The sequence below is a fragment of the Pimephales promelas genome, chromosome 17 (assembly GCF_988280905.1).
Source record: "Pimephales promelas chromosome 17, fPimPro1.hap1.1, whole genome shotgun sequence".
NCBI classification, from domain to species: Eukaryota; Metazoa; Chordata; class Actinopteri; order Cypriniformes; family Leuciscidae; genus Pimephales; species Pimephales promelas.
This window is the reverse complement of record NC_142785.1, coordinates 6,132,099-6,156,433: the sequence shown is the minus strand read 5'-3', so window position 1 is coordinate 6,156,433 and position 24,335 is coordinate 6,132,099. Positions and strand designations below refer to the sequence as shown.

Below are 24,335 nucleotides of genomic sequence, written 5' to 3'. Positions count from 1 at the left end.
CTTCCATTTATTTACTTGTAATTGATAGGACTGGTATTAGTTTTTGGTCACAAATCACAAAAATCTGTTGATTTTGTCAAGAACAATGCCACGCCAACAACCATGCCACGCTCAAAATTGCTTGAATCACCTTTCTTTCCCATTCTGACATTCAGTTTGGAGATTCAGGAGATTGTCTTGACCAGGACCACACCCCTAAATGCATTGAAGCAACTGTCATGTGATTGGTTGATTAGATAATTGCATTAATGAGAAATTGAACAGGTGATCCTAGATTTCCACGACGCATGCGCGAGAATTGCGATCTGCTTACACCAGCTTACGCCACTTCAGATCGCAATTCTTGCGCATGCGTCGTGGAAATCTAAGGAAGTCTCGTTCTGGCCTACAAGGAAGAAAAGAAATAGTCGAATAAACTCGTTATTTTTGTTTGTTTTTTCGCACAAAAAGTATTCTCGTCGCTTGATAAACATATAGTTGAGCCACGTTAGTCACTTGGGATATTTAAACATTTTCTTCATTGACTTTCTGGGCCGTCAAGAGGCAGTCCCTTAGGAGCCAATGTGGTAGTTATACAGCTCTCAAATTTAATCAAAAATATCTTCATTTGTGTTCCGAAGACGAACGAAGGTCTTACGGGGTTGGTACAGCATGGGGGTGAGTAATTAATGACTTAATTTTCATTTTTGGGTGAACTAACCCTTTAAGGTGAGTGTATACATAAAGTATAGACCTATATAAAATGAAAAACAAAATACACATATTATGCCCTATTATCCAGTATCAAAACCAAAACTGTTCCCTTGTAAAGACTTAAAAATGTTAAAAGTACAGCCATGAATTCAATTAATGTGTTGAGTGATGTAGTACCTTCAGAAGAGAAGCAAGAGGTGAGGTTTTTTTTGGTAACGTGTACAGATGTCCACTAGAGGGAGCAGTGCATCATGAAAAGAGAGATTGTGTTTATGTGGAAATAATAACAAATAATATACTGTCAAAGAAGAGAGCACTACGCCATGAAAAATGGAAGACTATTTCAATTTCGGTGCGGAAAACTATAAACGCAATGCAATACAACAACAACAACATAAAACTATGAAAGGATAGTGATCCCCCCCCCCTCCCCCACCCACCCCCACACATTTTACTTTTATTGCACCCTCAGCTCATAAACCAGCAACTAGTCATGGGGCAATTCTACAAAGAAACAACTACTCACTGTATATAATCACACATTTAAGTGCAGTGAATGAAATTTAGCTAGAGAAGAGAGAACCGAAAAATGACTTATGCCTGCTGTCTTTTGATTGAGATTAAAATAAGATTTACTTCTCAGATTTTTCTCAGACGTCCTAAATGAAACTGAACCATAAATATATGAAGTGCCATGACTATTGTTTGATGATAAATCAATACAGAGGGAAAGCATCCAGTGTATAAACGTGTTGGAAAGCGGCACATTCAAGTAGCCTACATTTAGAAAAAAGATGAGAAGTGTACCTATATTTATTTACGTTTTTACTTGGCTGTAAGTTGAACAACACAGTAGCCTACACAGCCCTCCTGGGGATAAATAAACTTTAAAAAATAAATATATCTTAAATAAAAAATATTTTATGGGCTATAATATGCTTAAAATAAATACAATAAAATAACCTACGCACAACAAATCATACCATGCATCACCAGGGGCAATTTATTATCATCCTCTTACCTGGGAAAACAAACAGGACAGGTGCTTCATTCTGACCACTAATGACGCATCCATTTATCACGGGACGATGGCTTTATGGCTCAACCTTTGTCCTTCACTCCTCTTCTCACCGTCCTAAACATGTTGTTTTCTTTGTACACTAGTGTTCAACAGACTCAGAAGAGCTTCAGCTTCAGTTGCTTTAACAGAAATTTGATTACTTACCCATACTGAATGTTTATAAGAGCACAACTATGAGAATATTAGGCCAAAACTCTCGCTCTGACCATAACTGTGTGAGCAAGCTTTGTGAACTTGCAATCTAAAGTCTGCCTATGATGCCCATAAATACTGTCTTTGTAGGCAGCTCACTAGGATTTGGGACGCGGCCACTGACTATGTTGTTCATTAACACGCAACACGCCGAGGTGAGAGTGATCAGTGTGAAAGTGAACCGGTCTAGGACAAAAGACCAGCTTGGATAAAACAACCTTATTAGTGGTTTCCATTCTTGGGATATTCACATAAATATGCTAAAAAAAAACCTGGACAATACAAACTATGAACTGAAACATCATGAAAATCAGTTCTAACTAAACATTGGGCGGCGTCTTTATCTTCTTCTCACACTATGGATTATTACATCTGGTTATTTGCATGTCTATCATGGTCGTTCCTAAAGCAAAGTCACTTCATGAAAGAGTCTTGTTTTAATGGCACTCTTCTGATGAATGTAATTTTATTGGATGACGACGTGTCGCCCTGGAGTATCAATTTTGTGAAGCCTGCGGTGATGAGGGCTGTTGAATCTGATTCTTCGATCAACTCAAAAGATGGTAAGGTATAATCCTAAAAACATTGTATAGAAAATGAGGCACTCATCGACACCATCAGAAATTACAGTCTTGTGAAGCCACAATTAAAGGGATAGTTCACCCAAAAATCAAAATTTCTGTCATCATTTAGTTGTTTTAAAACCTGTGTGAGTTTCAACCTTATGTTAATCAAAAAAGAAGATATTTTGAAGAATATGGAAAACCACGCAGATGCTGGTCCCCATTGACTTCTATAGAATGAAAGAAAAAATACTATAATGAAATAGTGACCAGAAACTATTTGGTTACCAACGTTCTTCAATATATCATCTTTTGTGTTCAACAAGAAAGAAACTCATCAGGTTTTGAACAAATTGACGGTGAGTAAACGGTAACATTTTTGGGTTTAAACTACCCCTTTAAAGTTATGTAAAACAAAACCAACATTTAGTGACAACTTAATATTGTTTAAATATTGAATTTATTGAATAATTAAGGAATTCATTTGTCTCTTTTTCTACTTTTTCAAGGTGTGGATTTAGCAGTGAAATTCAGAGGATTTCAAACCATTTACTACCAAAAAAAAGGCTGTACCAGTAGCGCCTGCGAGGGAGTTGAAATTTTAAATGATCTCGCGGTCAGTTTTGGGTCTTTTATTTTACATACTTTATAGAAGCTACAATATATAGGCTATATGAAGTTTACACTGATTGTTGTGATTTCTTTCGTAGTCTGCAGGGGAGGAGGGATGTGCTCTACTGGGACCAACCTGCACTTATGCCACTTTCCAAATGGTTGAGTATGTTAGATTTTGCATTTACAGTTATTTGTCTGTATTGTACATTTTCTTGTTTTAGTTCATGCTACCTGCATCCTTAGGAATCAACTTTTAGTGTTCTTCCAATCCTGTCCAGTGTTCTTTAAAACTATAACATCAATAAATCGAAAGTCCATTTAAGTGTACTTAAAGGGAGTACACTTTCATGACTGCTTATTAAAGGGTCACTTCACCCATTTGCATTAAGCTTTGTATCTTTAGAAACCCCGTCATATTTTTGAATGGTCATGGTTTATTCCCTTATTTTCCCCTGAGATGGGAGAAATAAGGATTTAAGTGTTTTATTTCCTGCTTATCGTGACGTAAAAATCGTCATTTTGCGTCACGATAAGCAGGAAGTCACATTTCATTGAAATGTCAACAGACTACAATGATTAGCTCATTATTATTCAAGGGTGTGGCACCCACTCACCCACAGGCCTATTACAGATCAGTGGGTGGGACTTCACTTGCAGAAACTGAAATCAATATCCGCCATCTTGTTTGGAAGCTAAGCTAACAAGCCCTGTGGAGATATGAAGTTATGATAATGGAAGAAACTAAACATGATATGGAAGAAGAGGGTTTTGAAAGTCTGCTGCTCGAATCGGATGTTCGTGGCTATCTTTACGAGCTGCAGTATAGTTTAGAGCAGCTGAGGCTGATGGAGGAGCAGGAGACGCCTGGCTGTCGGTCGAGACGCCCGGACTGAGTCGAGCTCGGCGGCCTGCTGTTGCTTGCACTCTCGCTGCGTGTCACGGCCTACGGACACAGAGTCCGTCTGCTGCAGAGAATTTCAACGATGGCAATTTCTCCTGGAGGAAATCTCTGAATCAGACGAGCACACGGACGTTTGTGTTGTGATAGTTTCGCCTTCAGAACATCCAGGTATCATGCAGTAATTCACCATACAGAAATAAATACAAACGCGGAGTAATTCACTAACGTTAATGTGTTTACAAATGTAACGTGAACGGGGTTTAATGTTGTGGGAAAAAAGAGGCATGAACCGGCGAACATTTAAACATTTTAATAGTAAAATGAACAAATACAAAACGAAAGTAAGCCAGCGTTACACACAACAGAAACAAAACATAAAATCAGGCCTGTTTCTCTCTCGATCTGCCGTCGTCGCTCCCCATTTTATGCATTCGCTCCTTCTATTCGTGAGAGACGCACCGGCGCGCGCCGTTACAGGTGTCTTTCATTATCACTCACGCCACCGGCCTCGCGCAGCGCGCCGTCCTCTTACATCCCTCGCCCTCGATCGTCCTGCTCGCCACAGCCAACTAACGTAACTAGACATTTTGTTTGAAATGAATTTTAAACTCTTACTCTGGTAACAGCTAATGTTTGCGTTGTAGACGGAAGAGTGTGTTTGCGTCTCTGTTTGCGCTGTTCCGGTGGGTGGGTTAGTGGGTGTGTCTTGCGGAGCTGTGCAATGTTGGGGAATTCTGGGAACTGTAGTTTTTTAACACAAAGGCGCCCCTTGGTTATTTTCTGTCTTTTCTCAGTCAAGAGGGCACCAAATTAAAAAATGATTTTACATTTCGACTACATATATGATCCACTTTCAATAAAGATTAATGTTGCAATGGGTGAAATGCTCCTTTAACACACTTAAGTACACTTTTAAAAAGTGCTCTTCGTCAAATGAAAGGTTTTACTTGACTAAAATGAATGTTTGAGCAGTTTTAACTGAAAGCAGCTTGTCAGTGCCATTGTTTTGTCTTAAGATGCACATCAGTATTGTTTTTTTTTTCTAAGGCACGTTTATAAAAGGGCTAATCATGGCTTAATCTAAACCCTGTCTGTGAAACCGGGCAATTACGTGTTAGTAATTTTATATAATGCTTTAAATAATTAATTTAATGTGTTGATTAACATACTAAAGAACATGTAAAACTTGATTGTAATTTTAAATGTAGTGCTTTATTCACCATTACATTTAAAGTAAATATATTTTAAATGTACTAAATTTGCACGTCATCATTATTAATGTGTAGTTACAAATATATCTAAATGCATACTTAAATACATGACATAGATTATAAATGATATTAAAGTATATTTTAGTTTACCATAAATGCTTGTCAGCACATTGAGCAGTACACTGATGCACTTAAAGCCTATTTAAAGGGTCACTTCACCCAAAAAACACTTTCACTAGTTTACTTAAGTTAATACTTTCAACTCAAGGCCCAGAAAGGTAGTAAAGACATAATTTAAGTAATCAATGTGACACATACGTGTTGTGTTGATATGACAGCAGGTGTTGTTGAATGAACGTGTATTGGAGATTAATATTATGTTAATATATTGGTCAATTATTTTATTTTTTGGGCGAACAAAGCATTCACGTCACTTCATGAAATGTTGGTTAAACCACTGGAGTCACATAAATTACTTTAAAGGTTCTATATGTATTTTTATATATATATATATATATATATATAAAATGAATCCTTTTTTTATTGCCTGTGTTTGAAGGGGTTGTAATCACACATTGCAATGATCCACTTTTCGGGTTTTGCTATTACCTCTGAAGGCCAATATTCATATTTACTGTATAAGTGAGGTCTCTGGGTCGGATTTCCTGCGAAATCCATCAGATGTGACGTGCATGCGCGCTCCCGAGCCTCTCTATCCTTATTACAGTCTATGCGACGGCACTTCAGCTGACGACATGGAGTCTGATAACAGCCCAAAACGTCCTGCCTCCAGCAAAACACAGACTGATACATCACCGCTAGAGGCCGCTAAAATCGCATACAGCACCTTTAAAGGGGTGGTAAAGTATGATTTCACTTTTCTAACTTTAGTTAGTGTGTAATGTTGCTGTTTGAGCATAAACAACATTATCCAAGTTACTACGCTCAAAGTACAAAGCAAAGGAAGATATTTGCTTTTAAAGAAAAGGACTACAACAAATGGCTGGTAGGGACTACACAACATTCCTCAAGGGTTAGTGACACCACCAACCCTAAAATGTACATAAGCCTTGCCCCGGGAACACGCAGTCCATGTTGAGAGGAAAAGTTGTTGTATAAAAGTACATTTGTGAGTCAGCTCAAACTTTAGCATCCATCTTTTCACATGCAATAGAAAGTCACTCCGTGTGCATCTCACAATAGTTCCTATATGAGCAATTTATAGATTACCATTACAGAATATCCTAACTGAAGATAGTTAACTCCACATCAGCAACATAAATTCATCAACTAACCATTCAGAGACGTCCTGTTGTATTCTAAATGTTGTCACTTCTCCTTGAGTCTTTCCATCTTTGACTGACTCCATTTTATCATTAAAGGGAGAACACACACACACACACACAAGCTCTTGAAGCCCCGCCCTCTGCAGCAGCTCATTTGCATTTAAAGGGCCAGGCACAAAACGGTGCGTTTTTGCAAACCCTCAAAAAGTGACAACTTTAACATGCTATATAAAAATATCTGTGGGGTATTTTGTGCTAAAACTTCACACACACACTCTGCGGACATCAGAGACTTATTTTACATCTTGTGAAAATGGCATTTAATCTTTATTACCTTTCTGGGGCTTGAAAGTGTAGTGGTGTAGACTGTCAATGAAGGGACAGAAAGCTAACATTAAAAATATCTTAATTTGTGTTTTAAGGGTTTGGAACGACGAGGGTGAGTTATTAACGGAATTTACGTTTTTGGGTGGACTAACGCTTTAGGTTGGTCAAAAAAAAAAACGACTTGCATTTTATATACACTGGTAGATTTAAACTATAATACATTTTGCAATATAATAAAGTATGAGTATATTTTTGGATAATGTACTTCTGTGTTTATTCATCAGGCAGATACTGTTGACCAAAAAAACTAACAAAAAAATGATTCAGTGACACAAAGTTGTAGCATATGATAGCAACAACAGGAACAACATGTTGACCTCAATGAAAAGATAATGCACCTGTCAGTCAATTTAAAAAATGGATGTTTTTGGGGCAATTTCATTGCTATTCAAAACTGACTTTACTCAACACCTGATATGTGTTCGTTCGATCACTTTTGTAGTTTGGAGATCGGTTTGAACCTCAACATGCCCATCATATCAGCAGGAAGCTTTGGATTGTCTTGTGACTTTAAGAGAGATCTGACTCGCATTCTGCCTCCAGCGAGAAAAGTCTCCAGCTTCTTCTCTTACTTTTGGAGTTTCGAAGATCCTATCAAGCCTAAATGGGAAACAGCGTATTTATACAAGAAACTGAATTTCACAGAGGACTGTTTCTGGTGAGTATGTGGTGATATTGTACATTAATAGTTTGCAACAACAGAGTTTCATGAAGGAATATAGGAATCTTCCCTTGTGGCGTTCTGATATTTGGGTCTTGTCTGTAGGTATATAAATGCTCTTGAAGTGGGTTTAGGCAACTTTTCCACCACGTCAACAAAAATAGTGGTTCTACGAAGAGAGGACGAGCTCAGTAAAGCTCTAGCCAACCATGACCGGGAGAGCAATCGTGAGAACTTATTTTATTTGAATATTAGTTTGTAAATGTTTTAGGGTAATTTATAAATCAATATTTGTGCAACTGGTCACAATGTTCCACTGTTACATTCAAAAAGTCAAACGTTGAAGTGTTTCTTTTTTTATTTGTTTTGTTACTTTATTTCTATTTCACAGTGTTCATTTTTTGTGGGACACCTGATGACATCATGGATCTGAAGAATGGCACTATGTTTGATCAGGAAACTGCTTTTTTTCTGATTGACCTTTACAAGTAAGTCATTCAGTTTCAATTCCTGCTTTCTTTAAGCTAGAGCTTTCTATGATATCTATTGATCTTGACTTAACTTAATGTGCATGGATAGCCAGCTAACTGAGATATATAACTGTGCTAATCTCCTAATTTAAAGAGTCTTGACATACTGGGATTTGTAAGTGAGAAACACAATACCAACTTTCTCTCACAGCGACAGATATTATAATGGGTCATCTAACGATGCTATGAAGAATGTCCTGGTGTTAACAATGCCCAACACAAGACAATACACCATTGACACTTCTGGTAACAACAGGGTAGGTACCGTGTTTTTGTTGATCTGTCCTGACAGGCCAAAACCCATTGTAATTTCCAGCAATCTCTAATTTTTCTTGCTATATTTAGTTCATAGCTTGGATTGAGGTATATTAAATACACATTTCAATCAAAAAATATAATGTATATACACTACCGGTCAAAAATTTGGGGTCAAGATTTTTTTGAAAAGATAAATGAAGCTTTCTATTCATCAAAAAATCCTGAAAAAAATTGTATCACGGTTTCCACAAAAAATATTAAGCAGCACAACTGTCTTTAACATTGATAATGAAAATATATGTTTCTTGAGCACCAAATCAACATATTAGAATCATTTCTGAATGGTCATGTGACACTGAAGACCAGAGTAATGATGCTGAAAATTCACTTTTGCATCACAGAAATAAATTACATTTTAAAGTATATTAAAATACAAAGCATTTTTTTTAACTGTAATAATATTTTACTATTTTTTTTCTGTATGTTTCATATAAGAAATACAGCACTGGTGAGAATAAGAGACTTTTAAAAGATTACAAAATCTTACCAAACCCAATTTTATTTGAATGCTTGTTGCATAAGTTTGCCACAACTGTAAAACAGTCATACCTTTTTAAAATCGGACATGGATCATGTTCACACAATAAATATTAAAAATAGTTTATTGTTATTTTATACATTATTTAGGTTGTCAGTTGCACTTATGCACTCATTTCTATTTGTTATGATGACATTTCACATTTTATGTAGTTATAATATAAAAGACAGCTTCAAAAATGTGTCCGTTTTGTGTTCGCATTTACATACGTCCTCTTCTGAATCTAGAAGTGCTAACTCTCATTTCCTCACTGTTCTTCTGTGTGCAGATGAATGATTATATTGCAGCATATCATGATGCAGTGCTGCTGTTCAGACAGGTGATGATGAACATCTGGAACACAGCCTTCTCAGATATTCAGGATATAGAGTCTGTCAGCATGAACTACTTCAGAAACATTTCTTTCAAAGGTGAAACCCTTTAGCCATCTCTTATAATGTTGTAGTTGCTTTCGTAGATCTACATGATAATTAAGAATTTAAAAAATCCAAACCACAGGCATAGCAGGAGAATATCAGCTGGATGAATATGGTGACAGGGATGTGATATTTTCTTTGATCTACACTAACGATGACAATGAGGTATGCCACAGATTTCTATTTACAGAATGGATTTTTTTTTTTAGCAAACTATCATTATTGGACATTAAAACTTACCTCTTCTCTACTTTAGTATAAGATTCTTTATGAGTTCAACACTTCCACCAACCACACACAGCTAATAGACAGCAAACCTTCCTTCATTTGGCCTCAGCTCAGACTGCCTGCAGACCGTCGATTAATAGATACAAGAGGTATGAGGATTTAAAAAATCAAGTGATTGTAATTTTAATGGTAAAAAACAAACAAACAAACAATAAACTGTAAAAAGGTTGTGGTAAAATCCTCTTATTTGGTTAAAAGAAGTTCCAATACTCCATATGGTGGAAAACTGTAATAGATCTAATGGGTCATTTCATGCGATTTTACAGTAAATGCTGTTAAATGCACACTTTTTGCAAGTAAAAAAAAGTCATCTTATTATTTTACAATCAAAAACCATAACTATGTTTCTTCTTATCTTTTTTTCTTGTCAGTTATATACATTAGGGTTCAATGTTCAACTTGTACATTTGTATATCTGTGTCAGTGTTTGTGTCTCATTACAAGTAGGCTAATTCGAGTTAGGTAACCTGGATTTCCCGAAACCTTCTTAACGCTTCGACGTTCTTAAGTTATACCTAACCTTACTACCTTTTCACTGTTGGCAGTCTATAGGAATATAATTATGGAGTTGTAATACATTAACAGTGCTCAATTATTGTCACCATTGTTGCATTTTTATATTGCGATATTTGTGACACGATATATTGTTACACCCCTAGTTGTTAGTAATATTATAAAGATAAAAAAAATGATTTTAGTAACTTGGTATATAAACATTATTTAAATGAATGAAACACATGGTTTTTACTGGAAATTTAAGTTCAATGTGTAATATCTAAAATATTGCTACCATTTTAACGGTAAAGATCTGGCAACAGCAACTGCTGTTTTTTTTTTTTAAACCATAAATTTCACAGTTATTTTTTGCATCAAGCATATTTTGCTGTATATTGTGTTATAATGTAAAAATGTATTATGTAGTATATGTAATTTTATTCATGATTTAAATGAAACCAATATTTATTTATTTATATAGGCCTTCAATTCAACACCATTGTCATAGTTTTGTGCACTGCTGTTGTGGGTGTCATGGGTACACTTGCCTTCATCTTTTACTGGTAAGAAGAGCAATACGTTGTTTTTTTTTGTCTCACTCTTATTATACAGTATGTCCCTCTGTAATTCCACTTTTTGTAATGCTACTGGTTTTACCAGTACATATCTTATATGCTCATTGTGTATAAAATTGTATGTACCAAGATATTTACAGTTGTTTCTGTATATATTTTAAAGGCAAAATAGATATTACCATAATATGCGGAAAAAATGGTCTCACATTTCCTCAGAGCTCATTACCCCTTTAGAGTTGAATGAGTGGAATATGATCTGTCTGAAGGTAATGCATTGGCATCAAAGTCTTTGACTTTTATAATAATGTTTTTAAAAACGCTTAAGTTTACTATTTTTTACTGGATGAATATTTCATTGTCTGATCAGATTGAGGAAGACTCTACACAAAATAGCAGCTACATCCTACGCCGTGCACGCTATGATAAAAAGGTACCGTAAATGCTCAGTTTTATCCAAAATGATTACATTTTTTAATGAATAGATTATTTTTCTTTATAGATTGTTATCCTTAAGGAGCTAAGGCTCACAGATGGAAGCTTCACTGAAAAACAGAGGATAGAGCTCAATGCGGTAGGAGGATTTCCTTTTTCACTGAATAACAGAATCATGTTAAGAGAAAACCTGAGTAATTTTGTGTTGTTCACAATAGAAATCATAATGCCCCTTTCATTTCAGCTCTTGAACATTGATTATTACAATCTTACCAAATTCTATGGGACAGTCAAATTTGACAATGAGTATTTTGGTGTGTTTGAATATGGAGAAAGAGGATCACTTAAAGTGAGTATTATAACGAGCCTCGTACAATGACTATATCGAATATAGTAAATGAATACTAAAATATGGATTTTTTTTTTTTTTTTTTTAGCATGTGCTTAATGATAAGATTTCATACCCAGAAGAAACATTCATGGACTGGCAGTTTAAGATCTCTGTCATGTATGACATTGCAAAGGTAATGATTACCTACAGTAGGCCTACATTTAGAGTATTTTCTTAAAATCTAAATGATCATATTCTTTGCATATGGCAGCATCTCAATGGATCGTTTAGCGTCTATTCCAGCTAGACGTGCTATATGCGCATGTCATTAATAGTTTTGTAAATGTCCTATACTAACACAGATTCTCGGATGAACTTTTTGAACTTTCTTTAGGGCATGTCTTATCTCCACGCAAGCAACATTGCAGTCCATGGACGTCTTAAATCCACTAACTGTGTGGTTGACAACCGCATGGTTGTGAAGATTGCAGACTTCGGCTTCAATACGATTCTCAGTCCCAGTAAAGGTGAAAGGGTGGTTTATTATAATCTTCACAAAGAAGTTCAGTTATTTCTACACTTCTAAGTTCTACGGTTATGGTTAACCATTTGCTTACGTTAATATTTACCTCTTTGTGTTTCCGCTTCTCTCAGATCTGTGGACGGCTCCTGAACACCTGAGGAAGCAGGGGATCTCCCAGAAAGGAGATGTGTACAGTTTCGCCATCATTTCCCAGGAGATCATGATGAGGAAGTGCACATTCTACTCAAGGGCCTGCTCTAATCGTGCTGGTGAGACAAGAGTTATAGGCAGCTGCACCAAAATACACAATCATCAGTGACGCCTACTGGTGATTTTTCCTTCATCCATGACCACACTTTAAAAGTATAATTAAGCCAAAGATTTAAATTATCTACTCATTCATTTACTCACTCAAAGGTGAATTTTTGGACTGAAGTGCTGGTAGTTTTTTTCCTAATTTTCTATTTTTTTTTTTTTTTTTTACAATAAATTAGGATTGTAGCTTAATAGTTAAAAAGTAGCTTATATGTGGGCTGTATACAAAGTCTACTGAAGCCATATAATAGCTTTTTTGAGAAAATTAGAGATTTAAAATATGTTGATTTACTTGTTGTTTACAAAAACATGGTGCAAATTCCAACAAAAGAATATATATTAATGTAAGTATGAAATAAATGAACATGCTTTCATCATGTGCAGTGACCTATGCGGCACAGACCAATTTTCAGTTGTTTCTGATTATTGCTTTTAGCAATTAATTCTATAGAGATTGTGATTTGTTTTTTAGATCAGGGGTATTTCAGAAAAGGTTTTCATTTGGTTTAATGTTGCCATTGTTTTTCACTGTAAAACAAAAGCAGCACATTTGATCTTGACATGAGCAATTCATCTTCATTTGATATTGTTTTCATTGTCTCTCTCACCGCCTTTGCATTTTCTTGAAGCTCAGTCTTGTTCTTTTCTTGCCTTTTAGTCTCTTTCATCCACCACCTCCATATTTTCTTGATGCTCAAACATTGAGAGGGAAACCATCCTCTAGGTTCTTGTTGACTTGTTGAAAGCAAACACATCCCGGGATTGAGTCCATTATCGATCCCATGACAACATAGTAACATTAATTTTGCTGCTGCATGCTCCAGTATGTGCATCGTTTCCCCTATTGTTGGTGGTGGAGTAACATTTGCTGTCTGCGCTATCTTTGTATCCTCAACTTGTTTGGTTGACTTTCAAGCCTCCCCTTTTTATCTACTCTTTTTTTCGCATCAGTGTCTTCCTTCTGAACTCAACTGCACCAGACCTATGCTCATCATTCCAATTTAGCATGGGCCAAGTATTACGATAGTCTATTACTGACACAGTGTTTTATAATGAAATTCCAAATACCAGCAGCCATTACGCAAAGGAACTGAGAATACATATATGACCCAGCGGGATGCATATTGAGAACACTGGGGTGTCCAGCTGCTGGTGGAATATTTCAACCATGGGGGTGGCAAGGTGGTTTGCCAAGGGAAAGACACCTGCTCAGAGAGGCTTACAGTGGAAATACAAATGTGGGAGTCACCCAGAGGGGGCACCGAGGCAACGCGCAGACAATAGACACTGGCGTCGACGTCAACGTGACGTTCCTCACTGCACGTATCCAGTCCGTGGAGTGGAATGGTGTGCAAGCGAAGACACGTGAGTGGGCAGTCACACCAAGGGGGCATCGTCGACCTTGCTGCTGGTATGCCAAAGCAATGGCATCCACTATCCAGCTTCCAACCATAACAGACAAAGAGCTGGTCTGAGGTCCCAAAACACTGCGTTCTGTCTACATAAGCGCGGGGGGCACGTACAGGACAGAGGAGTGCCAAGGCTGGGTCTGCCTCCTCCAGGGGGAGAACGAGTTCGGAGAAACAGGTCCGGGTGGGCCAGTGCGGGGCGACCAAAATGACCCTTAATCTGACCCCTAAAATGAATCTCCCTCACTCCCTTGGGTCCGGCGACTCATGTGTCTATGGGAGCGTGGAGTCCCTCCTCGCTCCTTTCCTGGACCCACGAGAACACCACCGTGCATGCTCTGGAAAAGAGGCCAGTCTCTCAAGTAGAGGTGCGCTCAGCATTTAACAGCAGTGGTGATGAGGCTTCATTACTTTTAGGCGTGCCTCATCACGCACCGCCAATTCTCCTTGCTTCAGTGCCCCTCCTCTCTAATCACATCCACTCCAGTTGGAAGGCTAATGGGTGAAGGGAAATTATGGCCTGTCAGGAAGCGTTCGTCCAGCCTTCTCAAGGCCACAAGCCAGATCCAATCTAGTTGTGGTGTGTGTCATGACGTCCAACAGTATGTGGGGCCGGCAGGCTGGGAGAATTCAGTACATTATACTATCTTGTTATCTTGCCATCTGCTGGATCACATCATGATCGAGCAGATCGCTCGAACCTACGACTGAGGAGCACAATGTAAACTTCTCCCAGAGGGCACATCCAGAGACCTCAAGCACTGAGCACACGTGCTCCTCGCCCAAGCTTTGAATGCACAGCTCGAATTCATTATAGATTCACCCCCACTACGTGCTAGCTAATCAAACGGCTCCTGAAGACAAAAAAGCTGATGATGTGCATCACTTACCACTAATGACGTCAAGGGCTGTCGCAAGACAATCAAATTGGAGTGTGTTCACTCATGCTTAACACGCCAGTTACACTGATGCCATTCTTATAGCATTGATCCAAAACGCAGTGTTATTCCACTTCAAAAGGGAACTGACAAAGTGACTCCAATGACATTTATAATAGCCATTTAAACTGTTATTCACTAATAATTTTCCCCTCCAGTGGGCATTGGTCATTGACTTTCATTGAATTCCAGAATTGAATTATAGTCAAAGAAAAATGTATTTATTCATGTTCATTCCAATATGGGAAGGGGAAAAAAATGCCTTAAATTTCAATGACAGGCTTCAAAATGCTAGGAATATGTTGCACGAGAAATACTTTTATGATATTTTTATGGTGCTTGTTTTGTCATTTTGGAGCTTGACAGGCCCAGTCCTCATTCACTTATGGCTATTGGAATGAGCAACCAGGATATTCGTGTTCCATTCGTGATTTTGTGTTCCACAGAAGAAATTCAGACAGATTTGGAACAAATTATTTTCATTTATATGTGAATTAATTCTTTAACTAACCCACTTTTCTTTACCAGAGAAGCTAGCCAGAGTGCAATACCCTAGTACAAACTCTTTCTTCAGACCGGATCTAAACTTTGAGAACACCAGTGAAAGAGAACAAGAGGTATGTATGCATTTGTTTGACTCATACACAAATTGTTATTTGTACTAATGGAAGCCCAAAGAAACCTAAACATATGGGTTACACTGTAAAAAAAAATATTTTCATGATTTGTATTCACAATATTTTTTCTTTTGTCAAATCAACTTAGATAATTTATGTAGTTCAGATAATATAATATTTTGAGTTTCTGACGATTAAATCAATCTCCTTCATTGTATCAATTAAATTTTTCCAGTTCAATGAACTTAAAATGTTAAGGCAACCATATTACTTGGTTATTATTGATTAAATAAATGCAGTCATGTTGAGCATAAGAGATTTCTTTAAAAACATAAAAAATTGTGGTAACACTTTACAATACGGGTGCACTAATAAGCATTAATTCATGCTTAACTAATGCTCAGATTATACTGAATTAATGTGTAACTAATGATTGTTTAAGCTATTCATTAATGATTAGCACATTAGGAACTAATTACGATTCTATAAGGTTAATGTATGAGTTCATACATAAATTGTTATTAATTATTTATGTAATTATGGATTAATTCCATAATAACTCATTTTTTAACTAATATCGTTAATTAATATGTTAATTGCCAGAATGAGCCAAAGCCTTGTATTTCAACTTCCAGATAATATGACAGGTACACTAATATGCATTGATATATGATTAATTACTTCATTGTTAGTGCAATTCCATGTGCAAATTACTACAATTACTAAATGACTAGTTAATAATGATGTGCCACAACAAGTAAAGTCATAACATAAGGATACCTTTGCAAATCATTAGCTAATGATTAATTAAAGCAGATAACTGGAAGTTGAAGTGCATAGCTTTGACTAATTGTGGTAACTAACACATTAATTTACACTATTAGTTAATAAAATATGTTATTAATAAATCCATACACAATGACACATTGAATTAATAGCAATTCATGTATTACTTAATCTATTAATCATATAGACCCTTTATTAGTTGCTGATGCAGTAATCATTAATTAATGGTTTAGTTCTTCATGAGTTACACATTAACCCATGATTATCTGTGCATTAGTTAAGTATGAATTAATGCATATTAGTGCATCCGTATTGACAAAATTTTTATTTAAAAAGTACGTTTTGCTTAAGTTGGCTCTTTACCCAGTAATCACTTTCTCCAGGTGTGCATGCTGATCAGAAATTGTTGGGACGAGGACCCAGACAGAAGACCAGACTTCAAAAAGATAGAAATCACTCTATGGAAGATTGTCAGGTCACTTTTAAATGCTTTTGTTCAACATTGAGAAATCTTAGATGACTGGTAGACAATTAAATAAAACCATTAGCATGCATGATGACCATCTGAAAATCTGAATCAAAGGAGTCATGATTGTAATCTCTATAATACATGATTTTCTGATTCGTTTATGAATAGTCTGGACAACCAGGAACATGAGAGCTACATGGAGAATCTGATCCGCCGGCTGCAGATGTATTCCCGTAACCTGGAGCGGTTGGTTGAGGAACGCACAGCTCTGTACAAGGCTGAGAGAGACAGAGCGGACCGCCTAAACTTCATGCTTCTGCCTGGGTCTGAACACAACAAACAGAAAAACATCATTATTAGATATGCACATTGATTATTGGCCAGTATTAATAAATATTGAATGTACTAATTTACCTTGCTGTCATTTAGCAAGTCACCATGAAATCAAAATTGACAAAATTCTTCTCTGTTCTCTTCTCTTCTCTTCTCTTCTCTTCTCTTCTCTGATGAATTTAACATTAGATCACAGCAATAGTAAACCACAGTCATCCAATCAATGATTTTATGATGCCTAAATGCATTTCTAGCATTTAAAAACTAGATTTTTTTCTTTTTGTTTAAACAAAAGTGTACAGACCATTTGTATCATTACTGCAAGTAATTAAATCATTAAAACATGTTTTTTTTTTTTTTTGCAGACCAGTTGTGCGCTCTCTGAAGGAAACGGGAAAAGTGGAGCCTGAGCTCTTTGACGAAGTCACCATCTACTTCAGTGATATTGTGGGATTCACCACACTGTGCCACTTCAGCACACCTATGGAGGTGGTGGACATGCTCAATGACATTTACAAAAACTTCGACAGCATCCTTGACAATCACGATGTCTATAAGGTATTTCAATTCATATAGTACCCAGTATCATAGATACTGGGCCTTTTACAATGCCTCAGTAATTTAAGGCGACGTGTCTGTGTGTCTATTTCAGGTAGAGACGATTGGTGATGCATACATGGTGGTGTCTGGTCTTCCTCGACGCAATGGGAATAAGCATGCAATGGATATCTGCTTCATGGCACTGGACATCTTGGCCTTCATGGGCACATTCCAGTTGCGCCATCTCCCTGGGGTGCCCGTATGGATTCGCATTGGTGTGCATTCAGGTAACGGCCATACATTGTACTCTGCTCAACAGTGCGGCCTTATAAACTGTTAGATTCAAGTTTTCAAGTATTGCAGAGGACATTTGCACCGCTTTTGCACCGGAGGAACCTTTTTATAGTTCCTAGAGTATCAGAATTTAGGCGAGTACACACCGATTTTAGTTCTAGGAACTCCTTTTGGAGGAACTAATTTAGCTCCTACTTCAGAGTAGGGTCTAAACCAGCACTACAGAAACTACCGGTGACGTCAATGTACGCTGATTGACTGAACGCACGCGAAACACCATGCACCCGCCATTGAAAAAATAGCTCTGTAAGCACACAGATTATAGCCTTTTTTACTCCAGAAATTACCTCTATGAACATGAAAACAGTGATAGATGGGCCTCTTAACCTTTATGCCAAAGAGAAAATCCAACGCAACTTTGAGGGGACCAAGCCAAACCTGATTATGTACATTATTTCTGCTCAGCTAGCAGCACTGGGCGGCATACATTAATACATTTTATATACTGTCTACTTTCTATGTGAAACACTTTCATTTTCTCATATTATACATTGCAACATCACCTCTTTTCTTCAGTGGTTCGAAAAAGTAATCGGTCTCTCCAAACCACTCTTTTCTGCGAGCCTACTCTGCTCTGATTGGTCAGATGGCCCAGTCTGTTGTGATTGGTCTACTGCATACAGCATGTGTTGGAAATGAAATATCATTACCATATTTGAATTTCAGCTCTGAGGCTTCCTCAGCACTAGTATACACAGTGATAAGAACAGTAATGATGGTGTCAATTGAACCCGAGTACTCATCATTTGGATGTACAGTATATGCAAAGGGGCCAGTGCAGGAAGTAAGACTGGATTTACTAAGTTGTTTCAGGCCGTTCAGATATTTTGCAAGACAATAATTTAATTTATCATGCATTTTGACCTTTGAAACTTTGCAGACCTTTTACGCTCACAAACAGCAATATAACACACTGCATGAAAGGTCATAACCGAAAAAATTGTTTTATGAACAATGTTCGGGAGGAACAAGTTCAATGATCTTTCCAATCAGCACAAGATGAGGCCTATATATATATATATATATATATATATATATATATATATATATATGCAGCCGACCCGACTCCTCACTCATGGCTGTTTCCTATCACAACCAGGGATACGGGGGGAGTACTCTGGGTTCGGGCCAAAATACAGATTTCTGAGCCCTCTCTTCTGACATCAACCGAAATAAACATTCTCTTTTACTTGATCTGTGCTGAAGTGTTAACTCGAGAAATGCCATGGTCACAGAAAGGGTGGAAAATGATTGTAAAAAAACAAATTCATTGTTTTTTGGTGGAAAAAAATAAGTAGATAAGTAGGATAAATATTTGAAACAATACAAAAATATACAATATAACCCCTTAGCTTGTATTTTTTATGTTGCATGTGCACAGGGCCCTGTGCTGCTGGTGTAGTGGGAATTAAGATGCCCAGATACTGCCTGTTTGGAGACACTGTGAACACGGCATCTCGTATGGAGTCCACAGGTCTTCGTGAGTAGTGCTTCCTTTCAAAACCTATACTCAAAACGCTCAACATTGATAATAAAAATATTTTTTTCTTGAGCACCAAATCAGAGTGATTTCCGAAGGATCATGTGACACTGCACTGATTCTGAAGCAATGGCTGCTGAAAATTCAGCTTTGCCACATCAAAGGAATAACAAAGGAATATTGCTGTTTTTACTGTACTTTCAGTCAAATAAATTCAGCCTTGGTCAGCATAAGAGACTTCTTTTAAAAACATTATAAACCTTTTACCAAAATTTTGAACGGTTCTGTAAATCAGTTCACCAGATTTCCACAACTAAAGCATTGAGTAATCCAACTGTTTAATCTGTATTTTATTCTATATTCATCTCCTCACCCCAGCACTACGAATCCATGTGAGTCAGTCGACTATCAACATTCTCCAGCGCACAGACTGCAAGTTTGAGTATGAAAAGAGAGGAGAAACTTACTTAAAGGTATTGATTACACTAACATTCTTTTAATAATTGTCATCATCAGTGTTATTTTAGTATTATATATACATATATATATATATGAAGAATTTTCTTCTTTAATGATGTTTTTTATCAAACTTGTATATTTAAGTTCAGTAATTTCACTTAAATGGCAATGATAATTACCTATTAATTGTTATTTAAGTGAAATTACTGAACTTAAATATACAAGTTTGATAAAAATCATCATTAAAGAAGAAAATTTCAAATGGCATTTAGAGGCTTTTGCATCTGAACTCTTCATATACTATTATAGCATTTATGAGTTTTTTTTTATTAGATATTATTTTTATTTAAGACTTTTTCATCTAATATTTATATTTTTTATTTCATCTTGATTTCGCTGAATGAAAATGATTTGTAATAGTTTTAGTTACAATAACGGCACTGGTCTTCATATACCCTTGCAGGGTAAAGGAAAAGAGACAACATACTGGTTGACGGGAGTTACAGGGAAAAATTATAATCTGCCAACGCCTCCAACAGCGTGAGTTTCATATTTTATGATCCTTACTGTTCCAAATAAAGTACTTTGAAGTACTTTAAAGGAGCCGTATGCAAGATTGTGGCCAAAACTGGTACTGCAATCACTTTCAAATGACTGTAGAGCGGTGTATCCCCTCCCCCCTGACTCGAGGTTGCCAGATGTGCTGCAGGATCCAACATTTTTTATCCGACACGTTTGTAGCTGCAGATTTGGTAACTAGAGCAGAGCTGGCAACCCGAATGCTGCAACACTACCGACTCCGTGATTGGTAGATCGGTGGAGGGTGGAGCATCAGAACAAAACACAACATGACAACATCAACATCAGTTCACTTTTTAAATGACATATCACTGACAATAGTAGTCCAGCCAGGATATTAAAGTATTTGAAATGAACATGATTTCTTAATGTCTAGTGACATATCAGGGCCATTTTTTGATTATTTGAAATACATTTCTTACATACAGCTCCTTTAAAAAAAATGTAATTATTGTGAACTGTCCTCCTGGCAGGGAAAACTTCCAGAGTCTGCAGCAGGACCTCTATGAAATGATAAAGGTGTGCCTGGAGAAGAGGCCCTGCAGCTTGTGGAAGAGAAAAACCCTGTCAGCACGTCACAGGAAGCCCATGGTGGAATTGGAGTGCACAGAACTGCCAGAGTATCTCCACCTGGCCACAGGTGACAGTCTAAGCACAAACCTGTAACCCCAACCCTGAACATGACACTAGCACAGCAACTGGACCAAAAGCCTGATGAAATCACTGCAAAATGTAAATACTGTGTATTATTTTTCAAAAAGCATGTATACTTAGTGTTATTGCATTATCTAACATAGTTGTTAAGTGTTGTAGATCTCAGCTTAGGTTTTAGCATGAGAGTGTAACAATATTTTACAGGACAGATATTTAATTTTCAGCTAAACAATAATATAATAAACTCCACACACATTTGAAAAAGAAACAAAACTTTATTTCAATTACTTTGATAACTATTTACACAATAATGCTGCTTGGACATCTACAGTAATTCATGATTGTTTTCTGTGCTAAAAGATATTCTCTTGGTTGAAGAGACTAATTCAATTAACCCAATATTCTTTGGCATACATACACGACTAAGGGTCTGTGCCCAGTTTCAACAAAACCTGTCAAGTAGAGAAAACCATTAATAATTATTACTTAACATCTTCTTAACTTGAGGAGTTTTTTTTTCAACAGGCTGTGAATCAACGCTATTTGATTATGCAATATGTAATAATTAAAGTACATAATTATACATAAAAAAACTAAATAAATAACAACAAAATTCAATTTTACCTTTCACACCATGAAAACAAAGCCACAACCCATATTTTATAAATAAATTATATGTAAGAGCTCAGTGGAAGTGTGGTATTCAAACTGCTTATAATGTAGATATGAATTCAAGAAATTGTCAAGAAATGTTACACAAATGTAACAAAAATATAATGTGTACAGACTAAAAATCAACGTAAACCAAAACATTACCTGTGCCCTGACAAGTAATCTGACATTTAATAGAATAAATTAAATACAGATGGATGGCACAGTATGATTATAAAAAATACAAGGCCATACAAAAATGATGCAAATAACAAATAAAAGATCAAAGTTGAAAACTAAAACATACCTCTGAAATTCAAAGCAGTGAAAAGATTTGTTTAACACACCAGTACAAAGTTTAAAGAGATTATTATACTGTACTGAACTGACATGCTAATATGATATGTGTCGCATTAAAACTTCTGCTGCTTCTACATCAGTTGCATCTACACACGTCGATGGAATTTATTTCATATAATTCACTATTCTCTGTCTAGACACAAGGACTGTTATTATGCTCACAGTTTTAGAACATAGCAGCAGCCAATGGGGACAGAATAAGAATCGATTGACCCAGTAACACACTGAGCTACAAAACGGTTTACAAATGCCTCTTTCCTCTGTATAAATGTAATAATAATAATAGGTCATGTTGCTATAACAAACTAATTGAATGTTTGTTTACACAAGAAAAAAAACAAAACAATTTCAAGTCAAGTTTCGACTGATAATGCTGTCATCAAACATGATCAAACATGAACTCATCTAAATACAGCGGCCCCAAAAATATCTGAACACTTAAGTCACATTTAAAAATATTTTTAAAATGGTTTCACTGCATTAAGCAGAGAATATGTGGCATCTCCGAACATATGAAAAATGAAATTGAATCTCTGAAACTGGTTGTGGATGTAATATGAATGTATCCAAGTGTTCAATCAGAATGACCACAAAAACCTATCAGACATTTTCCTGTCAAATGTTTTGCTTGAAAAGTGTGCTTTAAAATAAAAGCCACTTGGTTTGCTATTCTGTCATATAATGCAATGGCATTTATGCTCTGTTAACATGGCTTAAGCATCCAAATGTGTTTAGGGGCACCTTATCCATTCAAATTTGTGCAAAACTACAGCATATTTAATAAACAAGCTTAGAGCATGCAAATCAGCCCACCGCACACACACAAATCCCAATGTGAATTTGCACGGCTCTAGGCTAAAGAGAGCAAAAGGTGCTCGATAATTTGTTGAATTGAGGCGTGTTGTTTGGAACGATTTTGATTGCCAGGCTAGTTCCTTTAAAATAAATCTATCCTTCACACAAACACATTAAAGGGTTATCCAAAAATGAAAATTAAGTCATTAATTACTCACCCCCATGCAAATATTCCATGTGCCTAAAGCGGCTCAATTATAAGTTTATCAAGTGACGAGACTACTTTTTGTGCGAAAAAAACATAAATAACGACTTAATTCGACTATTCTATTACTTCCTTATGGGCGCATGCGCGAGAACTGAGACGAGGACGTTCTACTCCTTCGTCTACTTTTTGTTACCGGCTGCTCCGCTTAGGAGTTTTACCGCCCCCTACCGATGATGATCCATAAATAAGACGCTCCGGATTATAAGGAACACTGTCGTGTTTTGAGAAGATTAAAGGCTTTTAAGTGCACCTTGTAGTGCGGAAAATACGCTAATTGAAAAGCGTATGTACAGCGCGCATCTTCCTCTGCTTGTAAACAGAAAGTTTTGCGCTTCCAGCTATATCAGCACATCATCTTATACGGTAGGGGGCGGTAATACTCCTAAGCGGAGCAGCCGGTAACAAAAAGTAGACGAATGAGAACGTCCTCGTCTCAGTTCTCGCGTTATTTATGTTTTTTTTCGCACTAAAAGTAGTCTCGTCACTTGATAAACTTATAATTGAGCCGCTGTAGGCACATGGAATATTTAAACCTTTTCTTTAATGACTTTATGGGCCGTCAAGAGCCAGTCCCTTAGGCAGTCTATGTAGGACTGATCTAGCTCTCAGATTCAATCAAAAATGTCTTTATTTGTGTTCCGAAGATGAACGAAGGTCTTACGGGGTTGGAACAGCATGGGGGTGAGTAATTAATGACTTAATTTTAATTTTTGTGCGAACTAACCCTTTAACAAGTGACACAGTATCATAATCCAGCACATTAGCTGAATGAACAAAACTAACTTCATTTTAAGTAAACTGTGCCCTGGACCTATTACAGTTTTTTCTGAATTGCTAAAACACTAAACCCCATTCTCTGAACCAAATTCTCAATACTCTAAACCAATTTGTCAAATAAATCACTCTTTCTGTAAAACATTAAACAAGTTCAGGTGGTTAAAACGCTGTTTACAAATCTCATGCACTCTTTTTTCAAAACTCAAAACACATTCTGCACTGTGTTGCAAAATGCTAAACACAACTGCAACACAGTCGTCACCGTTTACACACTACGACTCAAAATTGTTCACACTTATTTCTAATGATGTGACCCAACCAACTCTACATAATACAAGTCAGTTCAGAGTCAGTCCCACAATTTACTCAAAATGAGGGAGAGACAGAGGAGTATGTGTAAGAGGTACTGAACAAGCAGGAAGAGGATGAGGACGAGGAAGAACAGGTGTGTATAGTGTTGTCGAGGCTGGATCTGCTTCAGGGTTTTTCCCTTTACCTCAGAGATGACAACTCCT

At 36.7% G+C, this 24,335-nt stretch overlaps 1 protein-coding gene across 3 annotated transcripts; it reads left to right on the top strand.

The window, feature by feature from the left end:
• Positions 1-2,023: 2,023 nt before the first annotated feature.
• On the top strand, positions 2,024-22,953 carry gucy2cb (guanylate cyclase 2Cb). 3 transcript variants are annotated; one of them, XM_039685382.2, is made up of 27 exons: positions 2,024-2,529; positions 3,039-3,145; positions 3,240-3,307; positions 7,372-7,587; positions 7,696-7,817; positions 7,982-8,078; positions 8,272-8,377; positions 9,245-9,386; positions 9,475-9,557; positions 9,649-9,769; positions 10,657-10,738; positions 10,914-11,016; positions 11,118-11,180; positions 11,250-11,321; positions 11,427-11,531; positions 11,620-11,706; positions 11,908-12,040; positions 12,168-12,305; positions 15,227-15,315; positions 16,485-16,576; positions 16,739-16,894; positions 17,269-17,461; positions 17,556-17,730; positions 19,179-19,277; positions 19,656-19,750; positions 20,200-20,276; positions 20,789-22,953. In XM_039685382.2, the coding sequence occupies exons 1-27, from the start codon at positions 2,325-2,327 to the stop codon at positions 20,979-20,981; spliced, it is 3,219 nt and encodes a 1,072-aa protein (XP_039541316.2). In that variant the 5' UTR covers positions 2,024-2,324; the 3' UTR covers positions 20,982-22,953. The 3 variants fall into 3 exon arrangements, with proteins under 3 accessions (XP_039541316.2, XP_088977951.1, XP_088977952.1); XM_089121825.1 differs by lacking the exon at positions 2,024-2,529 and having other exon boundaries at positions 3,054-3,145; positions 3,240-3,302; XM_089121826.1 differs by lacking the exons at positions 2,024-2,529; positions 3,039-3,145; positions 3,240-3,307 and adding an exon at positions 3,481-4,213.
• Positions 22,954-24,335: the final 1,382 nt, after the last annotated feature.